This window comes from Sciurus carolinensis, chromosome 2, assembly GCF_902686445.1.
Source record: "Sciurus carolinensis chromosome 2, mSciCar1.2, whole genome shotgun sequence".
NCBI classification, from domain to species: Eukaryota; Metazoa; Chordata; class Mammalia; order Rodentia; family Sciuridae; genus Sciurus; species Sciurus carolinensis.
The window spans coordinates 133,296,970-133,313,524 of NC_062214.1; the positions used below are offsets into that span (position 1 = coordinate 133,296,970).

Genomic DNA, 16,555 nt, shown 5'->3' on the forward strand with positions numbered 1-16,555 from the left:
TAAATGGGAGTAAATAGTGAATATATTTCTTGTTGGTGTGAGAAAACATTCTGTAATTAAGCAGTGGTTGGGTCTGTACAACTCTGAATATATCAAAACCACAATGAATTCTATATTTTAAAAGGGTGAACTTTATGGTATATGAATTTTATCTCAATAAAACTATTCTAAAAAGTAATTAAATAATTTTTCAAAGAGAGAAAGAAAACAAAGACAGTTTGAAAAGACTTTTGAGGAATTCAATTATATGAACCATATAGATATTAACATTTTCACTGCAGATGAGAAATGTAAATTCATATTTATTTCTTTGTTTTTCCATGTTATTCCAAATATCTCCAGAGAGGATGGGGAGAGACTTAGGGAACAACCTTTATTTACAAAAGAAAAAAACAAACAACAACATAACACCAAAACCAAAACCCTCAAGGATATTACATATTTTAAACAATCTTGATTATAAATTTTTCATAAAATATCTTTAATAAATCTACAGTGGACTCTCTGACAAGTAAGCTACAATAAAGAGATTTCCTTCCATGAGTACAAGTAATTTTAAGGTATTCAGATGAGTCAAAAACAACAGATATACCTGTACTTGAATCTTGCAACAAAGGTGCAGCAGTGGTGCCAAGACTGTGTATGAGATTTCCAAGTTCTTGTAAAGCACATACCAGCATATGCTGGCTGGCTGCTACCTCTGTGGAACCAAGTCGGGTTTCCAAGTTACCATCACTCAATACAGCATCTGACAGAAACATAAGAATTAACTATGCATCACGATTTTATAAAAATACATTATAGGGGGTAGGTATTAGGAGCAGTAAAGTATAATGGCAAAAATTCATACAGTGCATCCACTTGATGATTATGAAATCTCTGAAGCAGTAACTGAAATGCTTAAATGGGGAACTGCATCAATAAAGAATGAACTGAACTAATATAATTAATTTAATTTAAGCAACCTTGAATTAAAAGATCACTTATTAGTCTTTAAGCAAGGAACACTGAAAGGGAGAATTCATGGGGAATATTTCAATATTACTGAGACTCAAGCAGAGTGGACAGTAGAGGACCTAAGGACAAACTACTTCAAAAAATAATTTAACTTTTCTAGTAAGCTCAACATGAATTCTAAGGAACAATTATTATTAGCCTTCAAGATGTGTATTAAAATGGTAATACACCAGTCTTGTCACTGTTAAAAAAGACTGTGTTAGTACATTCATACCCACAACTTTCTTTAGCTTCCAGATGGTCTGGCATATATCCTTTGCAGCAGCAATTTGAGCCTTTTCTCCAAGAAGGCCTCCTATTGTAGCTCGAAGAATAAATGAAACACACCGGCGACAGCAGACAGCATCAATCTGAGTTTGGGTAGCTTTAGGGTGTGACTGTGACACAAGGCTTAGGAGGTGAGAAAGAAAGACAGGAAAATTTTTCTCTAGCCAAGCTCCTCCTAACGTTGAAACAAATACCACGTAAGCCTAAAAAAGAAAGGAGTTTTATCTTCAAAATTAAATAATCTCAATTCTGAATTTTCTTTTCCATAAAATATGTAGAATTTTACTAATATTTCTTTATTCCCTACAAACTGTATTCTTGTTTCATTACAGCCACTTTATATTTAAGCATACCACTATTTTTTGCTCTTTCTTTGCTTAAAGGCAAAACGGAAGAGCACAGTGTCTCAACTTTGATTTCATTTATGTTGCCCTGCTTTATTTCAGTCAGACTCAGCAAATTTTCAGAACTGGTATTGCCAGCTAATTTGTAAAATCCATCTGTGGTTTCTCTAAACAAAGGTTTCAAACTATTTCACATTCTAAATAAGAAAATTCAAATCTATGAACACATTGTAAGAATTAACTATGCTCCAAAACCGTAATTCAAAGGGAAGTTCTAGAAACCTGAGTAAAGTTTACAGTGATGAATCAATGCCTTTTACTTTCATGAACCGTTTGTCTTACTCCAAAGATACAAAGAAAAGCAGTTTCCTTAAGTGACCTGTTCCCTAGAAACACAGTTTACAATTGCACTGGGAAGCTCATGTTTTTACAAAGTCTAAAATATGGTATAAGCAATGAGGACATATGTGAATTTTTTAAAAGTTCAGGTTTGTTCTCAACCATACTAGTACTTAGAAAAAAAAGTTAATTCAAGGAAAGAATGCAGAGATCTTTGTGCTTTTATTCTGATTCCTTTCCTAAGGGTTTAGCTTTTTTTTTTTTTTTTTTTTTTTTTTGACAAAACTCAGGGGTTTTCTGCCACCAAACTACATCTACAGATCTTTTTATTTTGAGACAGGGTCCTTCTAAATTGTTAAGGCTGGCCTCAAGTTTGTAATCCTCCTGCCTCAGCTACCTGAGTAGATGGGATTAAAGGCATGTGCCATAGGGTTTAACTTTTAAAATTTTGTTTAGGACCCAAAATTGAAGCATTGAAGTAGAGTTGGATACTGTAACCTTTATTTAGGAGTTAAAAATCTTCTAGTATGTTTTGTGCATAATAAATAATATGTACCCAAGGGCTTAAGGTGAACTCTAGGAGCACACAAAAACACAATGGAAGACATGTTAAACCACAAGATACACAAAAGCATAAGGGTTAGGGAAAAAAAGTGTTTTTTATGTTTCAAAGGCAACAAAAATTCTCCCTTACTAGGAACTTAAAACCACTACAGGACATAATTTACACGTAATTTAGTTTTTAAAAACTATTTTGGCCTTATCACATCTATTTATAAATATGAGAGCGTAAGTAGTGAACTCACAAAGTATCACTTCTGCAAAGTCAGATATTAAAGCTTGCATTATAATTACGCCAGTGAGGATTACATTTAGATACTGATTTGTGATTCCAACCTGAGTAACTCCAACTCGAACATCCCTACTGACTGAACTGGTTCCTTTCAGCATATCTCCACTGGCTCGAAGAAATCCTGAACTCCCACGTAGAAACCCTGTTCCTAGTAATTCCAGAACTTCTTCCAAAGACACTCTGCGAATGCTTTGACGTAAGGCTGCTATGACAAAGAACAAAACAAAAGTGTAATTCATAATTTATAGACTAATTTTAATGCATAATCTGTTTTTATTTTTGTTTTTTGTGATGGGGATTGAACCCAGGACTTTGCACATTAAGTACAAACTACCATTGAGCTACCAGTCCAGTCACTAATTGATACATGATCTTGATTTACAAAAAGCCAGCATGTTACCAGAAACAAAGATAAACTAAAAATTTAAGCAAATAGCAAAAATAACAGGACATTGTACACATTAACAACATAAAAAAATTCACACACAGTTTCAAAGGTCAAATCAGAATGAGCCCTGAAATATGTCAAGGACATCTTTTAAAAAAAATTTTTTTTATTAAGGTTTTGGTCAGTGATAAATATTATTTTAAAAAAATTCTTTTCATACATATATATAGGGTAATAATGTCTGTCTCAATCTACCATTCTTCCCATCCCCACCTGCCCAAGGACATCTTAAAGTTGGTGTTAATTTAAGGTCCTGCTCCACTGTTCCCTTTTCCTCAAAAACTTAAAAGGCTAATATAATAGTCTTCTAAAATAAGGGAAAACATCTATAAAACCAGGTTACTTCTCCATAAGTGAAAATGCTATACAACATTCTAAATTTTCTTTTGAAATACTAAAAATGCCAAAACATAATTTAATTGCTCTATAACTTTAAAGGAAATTTAAATAATCACCATTATCCATTATCCAGCTTTAAAAACTGTCAACTGACAATACCATTTTTGTTATTCCTTCAGTCTGAAGAAATTAAAGTTGAATACTACTAACACTACCCAGCTGGCTTTCAGGCTATAATAACTAGAAGATTAGTTACAGCAGGAATACAGAAGGTTGCTTTCAGTTTGATACAGTTAAAATTTCTCATTGTAAACACCTAGGAAATATCTACTTTAAAAAAAAAATTCCCTTTTTCATTCTTCTCCTAAAAATTAATGGCAATGAGCTTTGACTGTTGTTATGAACTCAAATAATATAGCAGTAGAGAAACAAACTTTTGATGTTATTATAAAAAAATCTAGTCCCCAACCTAAAGAGGAGAAAACAATCTGAGACAAATGAAAATCTACACTGGCATTTGGGAGAGAAACATTAGTAAATTGTACAAAATTCATGCCCTTGTGGATTATAAATTCTAGGCAGACAATAAATGTGATGAATGATTAAGTAGTACATTAAACAGTGATTCAAAACCATACATGGAATAGGGTAAATGAGGTTAGGAATACTGGGGGTAGAGGGAAGTACTGTGATTTTCAAATAGGGTTATCAGGTGAGGATTCATTGAAAGGGTGACATTTGAACAAGAGTTCAAGTGTAGTAAGGGAATGAGGCATGAAGATATCTGGAGAAAAAGTTTCTAGGCAGAAGAAACAGCTGTGGCAGAAAGGTCTTGAGGGTGGAAATGATGCCCAATGAGTTAAAGCAGAGCAATACAGAGGGAGCAGTGAAGGTCTAGTAGTAGACAGGCCAGAAGACATAACCTTGCAGATCATTCTAATAAGGATATGACTCAAATGAGGTGCCAATGGACAACTTTGAGCAGAGAGTGATGAAATCTGTCACTTTGCTGCTGTGCTGAGAGCAGACTATAGAGAAAGTAAAGGCAGAAAAGTAGAGAGACCCACCAGGATTAATTCATTAATTTAAACAGGAAGATCAAGGTGGTTCAGTGAAGAGCAGATGGAATATAGATTTTTTAAAAGTCCTCAAAATTACAAAAAAAAAAATTAAAAAAGCAAGAATATATCCCACACATTGTTTACCCAGACTCATTCTATTTCCCTCATTACTTGCTTTTGAAGAACGGATTTATAGCCAATTGTTTCACAGAATGACTTGACCCTCAGAACTTTAGAATAGAACTACATAAATGATACTATATCTTCCTTAATATATAATATAAGAAAGCACTCCCAAGCATGGTATCAATCTGTGCCCACATCAGTGATAATAGCTTTGAACATCTGAATAAGGTGAGTTGACCAGACATGTCCACTATAAAATTATCATTTGAAACTACTATACAATTTGTGCAAAAATATTTTAAGATAGCATATATAACCTGTAACCCATCAAATTTTCATTCAAGAATCCACTGAGTGGATCCACTATTCCAACCTGCATAAATGTATTACTATGATTATACAAAGGTAATTTCTAACAACTAGTCCTTCTATAGGTAATGGTTGGCATTCCCCTGTCTAAAACAAGGGGGGAGCTTTGCCTACTTTCTTTCTTTATATTTATTTACATTCATTGTGTACTCATAGATCCTTTTTTACTTAATAGTTTATAATGCATTTCTATCATTTTAATGCTAATAATGTCTTGGATTTTAAGTCTCTTCACAATGCTGATAGCAGAAGCTTCTTACTTTAAGGCACAAGATGTTCCATGCTCATCTTGGACTTTCTCTGCCCCAACCCCAAAATTAAACATCCTCCAACGAGTGATGCTGAGTGTGTAAGAAAGGAGTCAACGGTGACTTTGTGAATTTTGGTTTGAATACCTGGACAGAGTTGTCATCAGCTAATATGGGCAAGTATGCAAGTAGAGCAGGTATGCATAATGGGGGTGAAAAGGTCAAGCACTCAGTTTAGGGAAAGTTAATCTGAAACATCAGATAGGCATTCAAATGAGATGTCAAATGGGCAGCTTAATATGAGAGTGTGATGTCTAGGAAAGAAGGCGGGGCTAAAGATCCAGGAATTCCTATATCTGTATATAAATATATAATGAAATTGAAGCCATGAAATGAGATAAGATCACAAGAGTGAGCAAATGTAGAGAAGAACAGAAGACCAAGTACTAGGCTATGGGCCTTCAGGAGTCAAAAACCATAAAACTAGACTGAAGAAGAATTTCCAGTGAGGAAGAAGGAAAACCGGTGAGCATGGGGTTGTAAAAGGCAAGAGAAAAAAGGACAGAGGATCAACTGAACTAAATGTTGTTGAATGATCAAGTAAGTTGAGAACTGCCCACTGTTTTTTTGGTGGTGGTGGTGGAGGGGGGCAGCACCAGGGACTAAACTCAGGGGCACTTTCACTGAACCACATTCCCAGTCCTATTTTGTATTTTATTTAGAGACAGGTTCTCCCTGAGTTGCTTAGTGCCTTGCTTGTGCTGAGATGGCTTTGAACTCTTGATCCTCCTGCCTCAGCCTCTGGAGTTGCTGGGTGTGCCACATGTTAGGTGTTCTTAACACAATAATCTTTTGTTGTTGTTGTTTCATGAATACATAAACACAAAGGACACTGTTGATCTAAATAGGGACAGTTTGATAGACTGATTGAGGGAAAACCCTATTCAAAGCACATTTGAAAGAAGGGGAAGAGAGGAAAAAAAAAGGACAGCAAGTAGAAGAAATGAGAAAAGGAGCTCTGCATGAAAATAACTCATTTATAACACAAGATAGGACTTACAGATGCAAGATGAAAACATTTCTAACAAGTAGCCCGAAGGATTTAGTGTGGGTGAAGCTTATTCTTTCCTTTGCTTAGTCTAATTACAAAAATGGTGGTACTAGTTTTCTGCTATTATAGCCAGGTATAAGTTAAAATGTTATTCACATAATGCGATTCTATTTTTTGCTTGCTTATACTTCAACTATGGGCTATCACTAATGATATATTTGTAGAAATGAGCAATTCACATTTTCAAGTAGGTTGTTTAAACATATCTCCTAATTTCAATTTCTTAGGTAGCTTGAGATTTTACCTTCAAAATGCAATTCTTTTTCTGGTTGGGTTTTTTATGGTCTGTTTCCCTGCACTCCTCACTCCCCAATTGCTCCATAAAAAAGAAAGTCTTAGTGAGCTACCAGATTAAAAGGAAAGAGCAAAAGTAAAATTTTTGTATACATTTTAAGCATTTGGTCTCAACTGGAGAATGAGAAGGTTGAATAGTTTGTTAATGTTTCCCAGAGAATCTGATTCTGTCCTTTCTCATCTCTGGTTGAAGAACACTATTTTATAAAAAGTTAGAATTTTCCTTTATATAACAATGAATGACTTCAAGAACAATGATTATCAAAATTTAATATGCATACAAATTATATGGGGATTCTGTTAAAATAAGAATTTTAAATTAGTAAGTTAGGTGGGGTCTGGGTTTCTGCATTTAAAAAAAATTTTTTTAAATATTTTTTAACTGTTGATAGACCTTTATTTTATTCATTTATTTATATGTGGTGCTGAGAATCGAACCCAGTGCCTCACACATGCTAGGCAAGCGCTCTACCACTGAGTCACAATTCCAGCCCTGGTTTCTGCATTTCTTAAAACCTCCAAGGTGATGTCTGTGCTTTTGATCTGTGGATGTTTGAGGAGCAAGAGACTACAGAACAGTTACATTTTCATTTATGTGAGACTGTTTAATCTTTTGTGATAGAATGATAAAGAAAATTTTCAATTATTCATCAGTGTTTAATATACACTATAAATATAACCCAGGCAAACACCCTTGTTTTAAAAAATAGCTCATCTTTGTTTACTGTCTAGAAGTGTAAAAAAGGGAATAAAAACCAACACAAGGCAAAATGTCCAGAAATAGTAAATTTCAAATATCTATTAGGAATTATCTACATTTGCTTCCTTGTACCAATAAAGAAAATGGCAAGTCAAATACAATCAATATATGCTGCTTTATAATAAAAATTTAACATTTAGGTGTTATTGAACACTATAATTACTTCACAATGTTTTTTTTTTTTTTTTAAAGAAAATGACTACATAAAGCACACTACACTTCAAGAGTTGTTACATTTTTTTTCCTCACATTTTTACTGAACTGTTTGACAATGAATTATGACTAACAGCAATGTTTATGAACTGAAGTTGATTTATATTCTGCTTCTTTTCCAAAATTAATAATGGGTAATTGTAATGTTACCTGTATTTGTTTAGATCAATGAGGAAAAATTATAGGAGATATTCTGAAAAAATTACATGACTTTACCTGTTCCTGGATGCTTAGAAATTATAGCTTTAGCCAATATTGTGCCCAACAGTTTTGAAACGGAAATTCGCACATCGTAATTGGAACCTTCAAAGGACTTAAAACATAGTGTGGCCACACTGTCCAGGTCAGTACTCCACATAAAGATGGCCTCATTCTGAAGTTCAAGAAGACACTACGCAATTGGACAAACAAATTAATGAAAAACGAAATATAAATGTCAGGCTCAGATCTATATAAGTTATGGAAACTATAAGAGTCTAACAAAATACACACACATACACACCTCCCAAGTATCTATATGATTGGAGAAATGATGAATACTTGTTAAAAGTCATAAGGTCATACTATATAAAGTCATTTAAAAGGTAGGGAAAAGACTAACTTCTAACTCAAATGAGTCATGCAAAATGCCTTTAGAATTAGTATGTTGGTTATGAGAAATTATAAGAATAATTCCACACAAAAAGGCAACTTCATATACTATATTAATAAGGCATGATTAAAAACAAAATAAAATCAGTTTGAATATAATAACATAAACCTTACATACAAATTTTAGTTTACACTCACATGAGAAGAAGCATACTAAGGTAGAATGCATACTTTGTAAGTGGAAAATTAAACCTCCCACCCTCTGAAAATGTATTACAAACTACCTGAATCTTGAGAAATTACATGACTTTCTGGGTCTTAGTTTGTTCATTTGTTAAAATGAGAGTCCTAGCTGATTACCAATGTGACTCTAAGATAATGAAGCTGTTACTATTAGTGTTTTCACAGATATAATCAGTTTTAATTTTCTTTATGTAAGTTTTAGAAAGTTGACTACTAAACCATTTTACCTTTGCAGCAGCACAACGAACAGCCATGGATCTATCTGTTAAGCAGGATCTAGCAGCTTTATAAACATCCCTGTGACAAGGTGTAGCAGCAGCTCCTAGTCCATTCAATATATTTTGTAGACTCAGCATAATTTCATAGCGCCCTTGAGACTACCAAAAAGAAAAAAATTTGAAGAATAGGAAAAGAAATTCCACCATAAAGAATAGCATTAAGCAGTGATGTTTATCTCACATGTTAGAAAAACACTCAGTTTTTTGTATATACTAACCAATCCATTCTGAAATCAAGGAACATTAACAGTTCTATTTACTATTTGAAAAATATTATTTGTACATATTATATTTCAACACAATAAAATTCAGCAGGTTAATATGAAGATTAAATGAAACTACATGAAAAGTACCTAGCATAAAGCTTACATGTCATTAAGCATTTAATAAATGGTGGCTACAAGATGAGGTAACCTTATAAATATGCAGGGTCTGTTACCCATTAGCTATAAAACCTTGAGCAAATCTGTTTCTTTACCTGTAAAACAGGTAAAAGTATCTGCCTCATAGGCTGTTATAATGAGCAAATGAGTTAATACATGCAAAGTGCTTAGAACAATGTGGGGATAAAGTAAAATCTATTCTGTTATCACTTACTGATTGGGATAGTTCATCTCAGAAGTTAGAATTAAAAAGACCTGAGTGTTCATCTTATCTTTAACTCTCAGTAGCTGTGTAACTTTAAGTTGTTCTTACTATTTTCTCATCTATAAAATAAGGGTAAGATGAACCTCACAGAGCCAGTAGGAGAAACAAATAAGCTCCTGTGGATAAACATTCATCACAGTGCCTGGCATATAATAAACAGTCAAGAAATAGCAGGTGCTTATATTATTGATGTTTTACCAAATGCCCAAAATGATTTTATATCCCCAGAAGTTAAGGCCACTGCAGGGAGGTAAAGCTGGAGAAGATAAAGATCAGTAACAAGTATCACTTTCAAAGTAATGTTATTAGCTTTAATGTTATTAGCTTTAGCTTTATGTTAAAGGAGCACAACAGTCATAGGTAGACATAATAAAATGGTTTCTAATGAGAAACATCTGAATTTTCCTTTTATACCAATTACAAATGTTGGGTTTCAAGCACAAAAATGGATCAAAGGTTAAGAATTCCTTTTGATATCTCTGAACTGTTGTGGTCCCTGAACAACTAACTCATAAAGGTAAAAAAACACGGAAGCAACAAAAATCTTACAAATAATTTAAAAATTTTTGATGCCTACAGAACAATCCTCTATTAACTATAGGGCCTAAAAGAGCACAGCTTAACTATAACTTAACTATAAGAGGAGGAAAAAAGCTTTTTTAAAATTTGTTTTACTTGTTCTTTTTGGATATATATGACAGTAGAGTATATTTTGACACATTATACACACATGAAATATAACACTCTTTTTTTAAAAATATTTTTTAAGATGCTGATAGACCTTTATTTTATTCATTTATTTATATGTGGTGCTAAGAATTGAACCCAGTGCCTCACATGTGCTAGGTAAGTGCTCTACCACTGAGAAACAACCCCAGCCCATAACTTATTCTAATTAGAATCCCATTCTTGTGGTTGTACATGATACAGAGTTATACTGGCCTTGCATTCATATATAAGGATAGGAAAGTTATGTCTGATTCTGATTCATTCTATTGTCTATTTTATTCCCCCCCTTACCCTCCTTCATTCCCCTTTGTCCAATTCAATAATCTTTTATTGTTGAACATTTTTTCACATATTTTTTGACCATTAATATTTCTTCTTCTGTTCAGTGCCTGTTCAGTTCCTTTGCCCATTTATTGATTGGGTTATTATTATTTTTTTTTGATGTTAAGTTTTTTAAGTTCTTTGTATATCCTGGAGATTAATACTCTATCTGAGGTACAGGTGGTAAAGATTTTCTCCCATTCTGTAGGCTCTCCGTTCATATTCTTTATTGTTTCCGTTGCTGTGAAGAAGCTTTTTAGTTTGATACCATCCTATTTACTGATTCTTGATTTTACTTCTTGTGCTTTAGAAGTCTTATTAAGGAAGTTGGTTCCTAAGCTGACACGGTGGAGAGTTGGGCCTACTTTTTCTTCTAGTAGGCACAGGGTCTCTGTTCTAATGCCTAGGTCCTTGATCCACTTTGAGTTGAGTTTTGTGCAGGGTGAGAGATAGGGGTTCAGTTTCATTCTACTACATATGGATTTCCAGTGGGAAATAAAACTTAAAATGAGTATATTTTAGTAAATAAAATTTCTTACAGACCTCTTCTTTTTTAATAAAATCAGACTATATATGTTAAAAAAATATCTTCTCAATCATCACCTTTGATCTTTCAGGAAACAACTGCTGAGAAGTGATATGCTTAGCAGATTCCCTCAACAATTATGTGCTACAGACTTCAATTTTTTAAATTTTTGAATCAGCTACATCCTTTCTGAAAATTAACATAGTTTATATTTGAATTTCTGCGTGTTTTGTCTTGTTACATTTCAAAAAATGTGTATTTATTGGGCATTTCTATAAATTATTGCAGAGCTGTTTTCTAGGTAGAAAGAGTAATTGATGTGATTTTTTGAAATTAAAAAGTGCTAAATTATCCCTACATATTACAAGTCATAGATTGAAATTTTTTGATATATAAACATACAAATATTTTAGTCCCAAAACTAGTGACACAGTCTCAAAAACAAAGGGTGTTCCAGGGTAGTAAATGATAAGGCTAAGCACATACTCCCCTGGCAATTGAAATCAACTAGATCCTGGTCATGTGTCTTCCATGCTCTTTCCCTCTGACTAAATTCTTTACTCCCTCTGATGCTAGTACAATAACTAATCTATTCTTTGGGTATACAGTAGTTCCCAAATATGCAGTTCCTGGTGACAAGCACCTGTTCTGGGCACAAGTAATATCAAATGAATAAGATGGAGATGAAGAAACAAATAGGTCTCTCAAAGGAATAACTTGTTTTTGCTCATTCGGATTTATGTGATTACATAAAATTCTATCGTATTATGATGTTTATAATAAGAATTCACTATATTGATACTATTCATCATTTAGAAATATTTGTAGATATATTTGTACGGACATCTATGTATGCTTATAAAATACAAAGCTCTTTTATTAGCTCAATGCAGAACAACATCTATAAAATGCTATCATGTTATTTGTTGGCTAAATTTAGTTACATACCTCTGCACTCTTCATAGCTTTGAGAATATTCCCCACTGTATCAGTAAAGGTGTTACCCAGTATTCTACCCAACTTCTTGTACAAGGAACCCAAACATACCACAGCAGCACTGAAACAACATTTAAATTGGAATTAGTCATGGTTGAAAAAAAGGAATAAAAAAACAGAATATGTAAAGGTGATAATTTAAAAAATTTCCCCTTCTATTAGTTGTTCTCAGTTTCTTGGGAGTTTCTTGAAGCACAAATGTTTTCAATTATGATGAAGCATCATTTATATTTTCTTACGTCAGTTGGGTTTTCAAAGTTATACCTAAGAAACCACTGTGTCATTAAAGGAGACATGGATTTAGTATTCTAAAAAGGTTTTACAGTTTTAGTTGTTACATTTAGATTTAGGATCCATTTTGAGAATTCTGTGTATGTGGTATGATGACAGGGTCTAACTTCATTCTTCTGCATGTGGATATCCAGTTCTCTGAGCACCTTTTGCTGTTATAAATGACAATTTAATTTTCCTTTGAAAGGATAAAATTTCCCAGAATTTATTTTGTTAAATCCTAAGACATGGCACTTACATGAATATGAAATAATGAGTTCCAATAACAAGAATTTTAAATACATATATCTATGTTCAATTAATCCACATTTCAGTCAATAGATTCTACTCCTCAAATGTTAAAAATGTTAAAAAATGAAATTCTACAAAATATTTTAATAGAACGTCACATTAGATAATCAAAGATGGAGGTAAAAAGAAAAAAATAATGTTCTTATCAAGTCTGAAAATTTGAAAAATCAACAATAATTTATATAGTGTTATTACTGCAGAACCATAAAAGGCTCACTGTTGCTCACAACAGGTAAAACTAAATTCTACAAAGAAACCAAATTGTTCTTAGGATCTTAGAGCAGTATTTTTAAACGTACTATCAATTTTCATTACTAAGAGCCCCAAACTAAAAGAACATTCAAAATGTGAATAATGTAAAACATCTTCTTAAACACTTAACTTATAAAATTTTAGAAAGCTGTCCTGAATTTCAAATTTCAATTTCAAATAAGTCTATATATTTCTTTTTTTTGGCGGTGCTGGGGATTGAACCCAGGGCGTTGTGCTTGCAAGGCGAGCACTCTACCAATTTAGCTATCTCCCCAGTCCCAAATAAGTCTATATTTTTAAGAGGACTTTCTCAGTCAACAGAAAAATGTTAGGTTGCTCAAAAGATTTAAAACATGAGTTAAAATTTGTAATTCAGTTTCAAAATAATTATGAAAGTATGATGAATACTTAATAAAAATCACACAATGAAAGAGCAATATTTTGTTTTCTATTCAGTTTAAATGTTTAACTTACAGTTTGGTGGGAAGATAACTTGGAGAATCATCTTTGCTACGAATAAGATCATTACATTTATCGATTGTCTCATAAACAGAGAATGTGTCTCCAATACTATACAGTATGGCTAGATTCTTGGCAAGGAGTTTGCGAGTAGGAGGCCCTGGAGAGCTGTTCAATAAAGATAGGAGTTGTTCAACAAGAGTCTTCTGTTTCTCCCTTACATCATTCTGGAAAGATTAACAAAAAGAAAATTCAAAATCAACATAATAGCATGTAGTCCTCTAATATAATTTTAAAAATATATTTAAGAACTAACTAAAAGGCTCTAGAAAAACACAAAATTATTTTGAATAAAAGTTACAAATAAGTTGGGAGCATGGCCACACCAACAATTTGCCTTGGTATCTCCAAAAAATAAATTATGACAATTATATTAGTCTCTATTATAAAAAAGAGAAGGGCTCTATTTCTTCTAAATCTTTCTTTATATATTTGGAAAATAGAGTAAACTGTATTTTTAACTCACATTTTTAAGCTTACCTCCCCAATACATATGTGCAAAAATAGAGCAGTAATTTATAATACATAACCAAAGTAAAATGTTCATACCTGCTGAATGTAGGTGAAGAATATGAACCCTATTTTTTTGGGGGGGAGGTGCCTATTTTATGAGCTTTTTAAAGGGAACACATTTATCTAAATGTTTTCAATTCACATTCTCCTTATACTCTTTGTGTTTTTCTTTTTTTTTTTCTAATACCAGGGATTAAACCCAGGTACTAGATTGAGCCACAATGCCAGTCCCCGCTTTTTTTCCTTCATTTTAATTTTTTTATTTTGAGACAGGGTCTTGCTAAGTTGCTTAGAGCCTTGCTAAGTTACTGAAGCTGGCTTTGAACTTGCAATCCTCCTGCCTCAGCCTCCCAAGCCTAAAGGATTATAGGTGTGCGCCACCAAGACCGGCACTCTTCACGTTTTTTAAGTGAAACTCTCAGTAGATCATTTAGCACTATACTGCTCCAGAGCTTTATATATACAGAAGAACACATGATACAGAAGACCATGAATTTAAAAAAATACAATGTAGTTGTACTTACATGAAACATATTTTTAAAGTAATATAAAAATATTGGCTAATTTCTTTGTGCTTTTTTGAACAGATCGGACTTCTCATAACATTAAAAATGTGAACTTGCAAGGGGACAAACAATTTTACTGTATTTCATTATTAAATAGTTTTAACAAAGTCTAGTTTTTAAAGCTAAGTTAGGTCATTTTGGACAGAACTAGAAAAGCAAACCAAAGAAAGTGAACACTATCAGACACTTAAAAAACAACAATCAAAAAGTATCTTTTGTAATTTTACCCACCCTGCTGGTTGCTAGCAACAGTTTCTCCAAGTATCTCAACCATTCAAAAATAAACTCAGCCTTCTGAACTTCACCTAGTTGACTGCAAGCTTCTTCATTCAGCAGTAAGCTATGAGCTAATTCCATTCCCTGTAGCAAATTTTAGCTGATCAAGATTCTTCTCATTAAACTTCAGTCAATATACCTAAGAACAAAAATCTGCAATAGAGAAAACCAACATATTTCAAAAGTTAAAAGGAAGTTTAAGGACTTCCCCAGTCCTTTTAAAAGAAATCTTCCACAGAAAAGTAAAAGCATAATTAAATACATCCATCTTTAATAACAGTTGTAGGGTGAATCTGGGAAAATCCTAATAAGTTCTAGTTAACAATGACCAAAATTCACCTTTGTATTCAGTACTCCCTCTTTGGTACTTGGGGATTGAACTCAGGAGTGTTGTTCCTCTCCAGCCCTTTTATTCTTGAGACAGGGTCTCAATACTTTGCTAAGGCTGGCTTTAAACTTGTGATTCTTTTGCTTCAGCCTTCCAAGTAGTTGGGATTATAAGTGTGAGCCACTGTGTCCAGCTTTATTACTCCCTTTTTAAAAGAGCAGACTGACAAAATAGAATTCATATGCATTCACTTGTAAAACCTTGCTAAACAGAAGAGATATTCCACTTAAACTCTGGAAATTTTAAGGTCAGACCACTCAGTACTAGATTTTCAGTTTTTTTTTTTTTTTTTTTTGTAAAGAAATAAAATACCCTTTTACTAAAATGGGTCACAAGTAAAAATACAGTGATCAAATTTCCAGATCTCCTACTAAAATTCTATAGTAATGCTTGCCACTTTCAGGAGTCTTTGTCCTGTTGTTTACCTAGAGGTTCAAAGTAGAAACAGAGGAACTTATGCTCATCACTATCTGTTTCCCATCTTTTAATAAAGACACAAGTTACAGTTTTAGGCTAGGAATTTTAGGAAAGAGTACCATCCCTACTAGCAGATAGTCCTCTTATCTCTGTGAGCCTTGTTGGGAAAGCAAACACTTTTTTTCTGATGGCACTAGGAGGATGTTGTCCAGGAACTGTGACAACATAGAGCATATCTGTTCTGACTCAGATCCAATGTGTCCTTAATATTGCTGCAGCAAATAATCAACACAAAACGGGAGTTTTGTTTGTTTTATTCATCAGCATCTCCTGGGTATACTCTAAAACCTTTCCAGAACACACATACTATATAAATGTATACAATATGGCAAAATGCTAACAGGTAGATGTAGGTAGTAGATATGTGAATGATTATTTTACTATCTTCAATTTTTCTTTCATTTTTAAAAAGATCACAATAAAAAGCAGAAAAGTTATTTAAGTAAGAAAAGAAAACACGAGCAGCTTAAAAAAAAAATACTTAGGCATGGTGGTAGAAGCTTTTAGTCAAACTACTCAGGAGGCTGGGGCAGGAGGATGGCTTGAGCCCAGGGATTTGGGGCCAGCCTGGACAACATAATGAGAACCTGTCTCTTAGGGAGGAAAAAAGCATAACTACTATTTAACAGTAGCAGCAGAAGGTACTCTTATATGTACATAAAAGATGAGTATTCTACTCATTAATACAGCAAAAATATTTGGGTAAAACTCCAAGCTAAACAGAAAGTGGTAATTTCTACTTGCCTAGCATGTTCAAGGCCCTGGGTTCAATCCCAGCACCACAAAAAAACAAACAAACAAAAATAAACCAGTCATTTCACGGAAATATAGATCAACTGTTGCAAGTAATTAAATACTTCA

The 16,555-nt window shown here is 33.2% G+C and overlaps 1 protein-coding gene across 1 annotated transcript in view; it reads right to left on the reverse strand.

The window, feature by feature from the left end:
- Heatr5a (HEAT repeat containing 5A) overlaps nt 1–16,555 on the reverse strand; it is a 104,278-nt gene that overhangs the window by 75,774 nt on the left and 11,949 nt on the right. The window contains 8 exon segments of the mRNA XM_047538632.1: nt 593–748; nt 1,232–1,487; nt 2,865–3,025; nt 8,006–8,180; nt 8,851–9,000; nt 12,074–12,182; nt 13,430–13,641; nt 14,785–14,982. Of these exon segments, the coding sequence (XP_047394588.1) occupies nt 593–748; nt 1,232–1,487; nt 2,865–3,025; nt 8,006–8,180; nt 8,851–9,000; nt 12,074–12,182; nt 13,430–13,641; nt 14,785–14,910 (1,345 nt within the window). The 5' untranslated portion in view covers nt 14,911–14,982.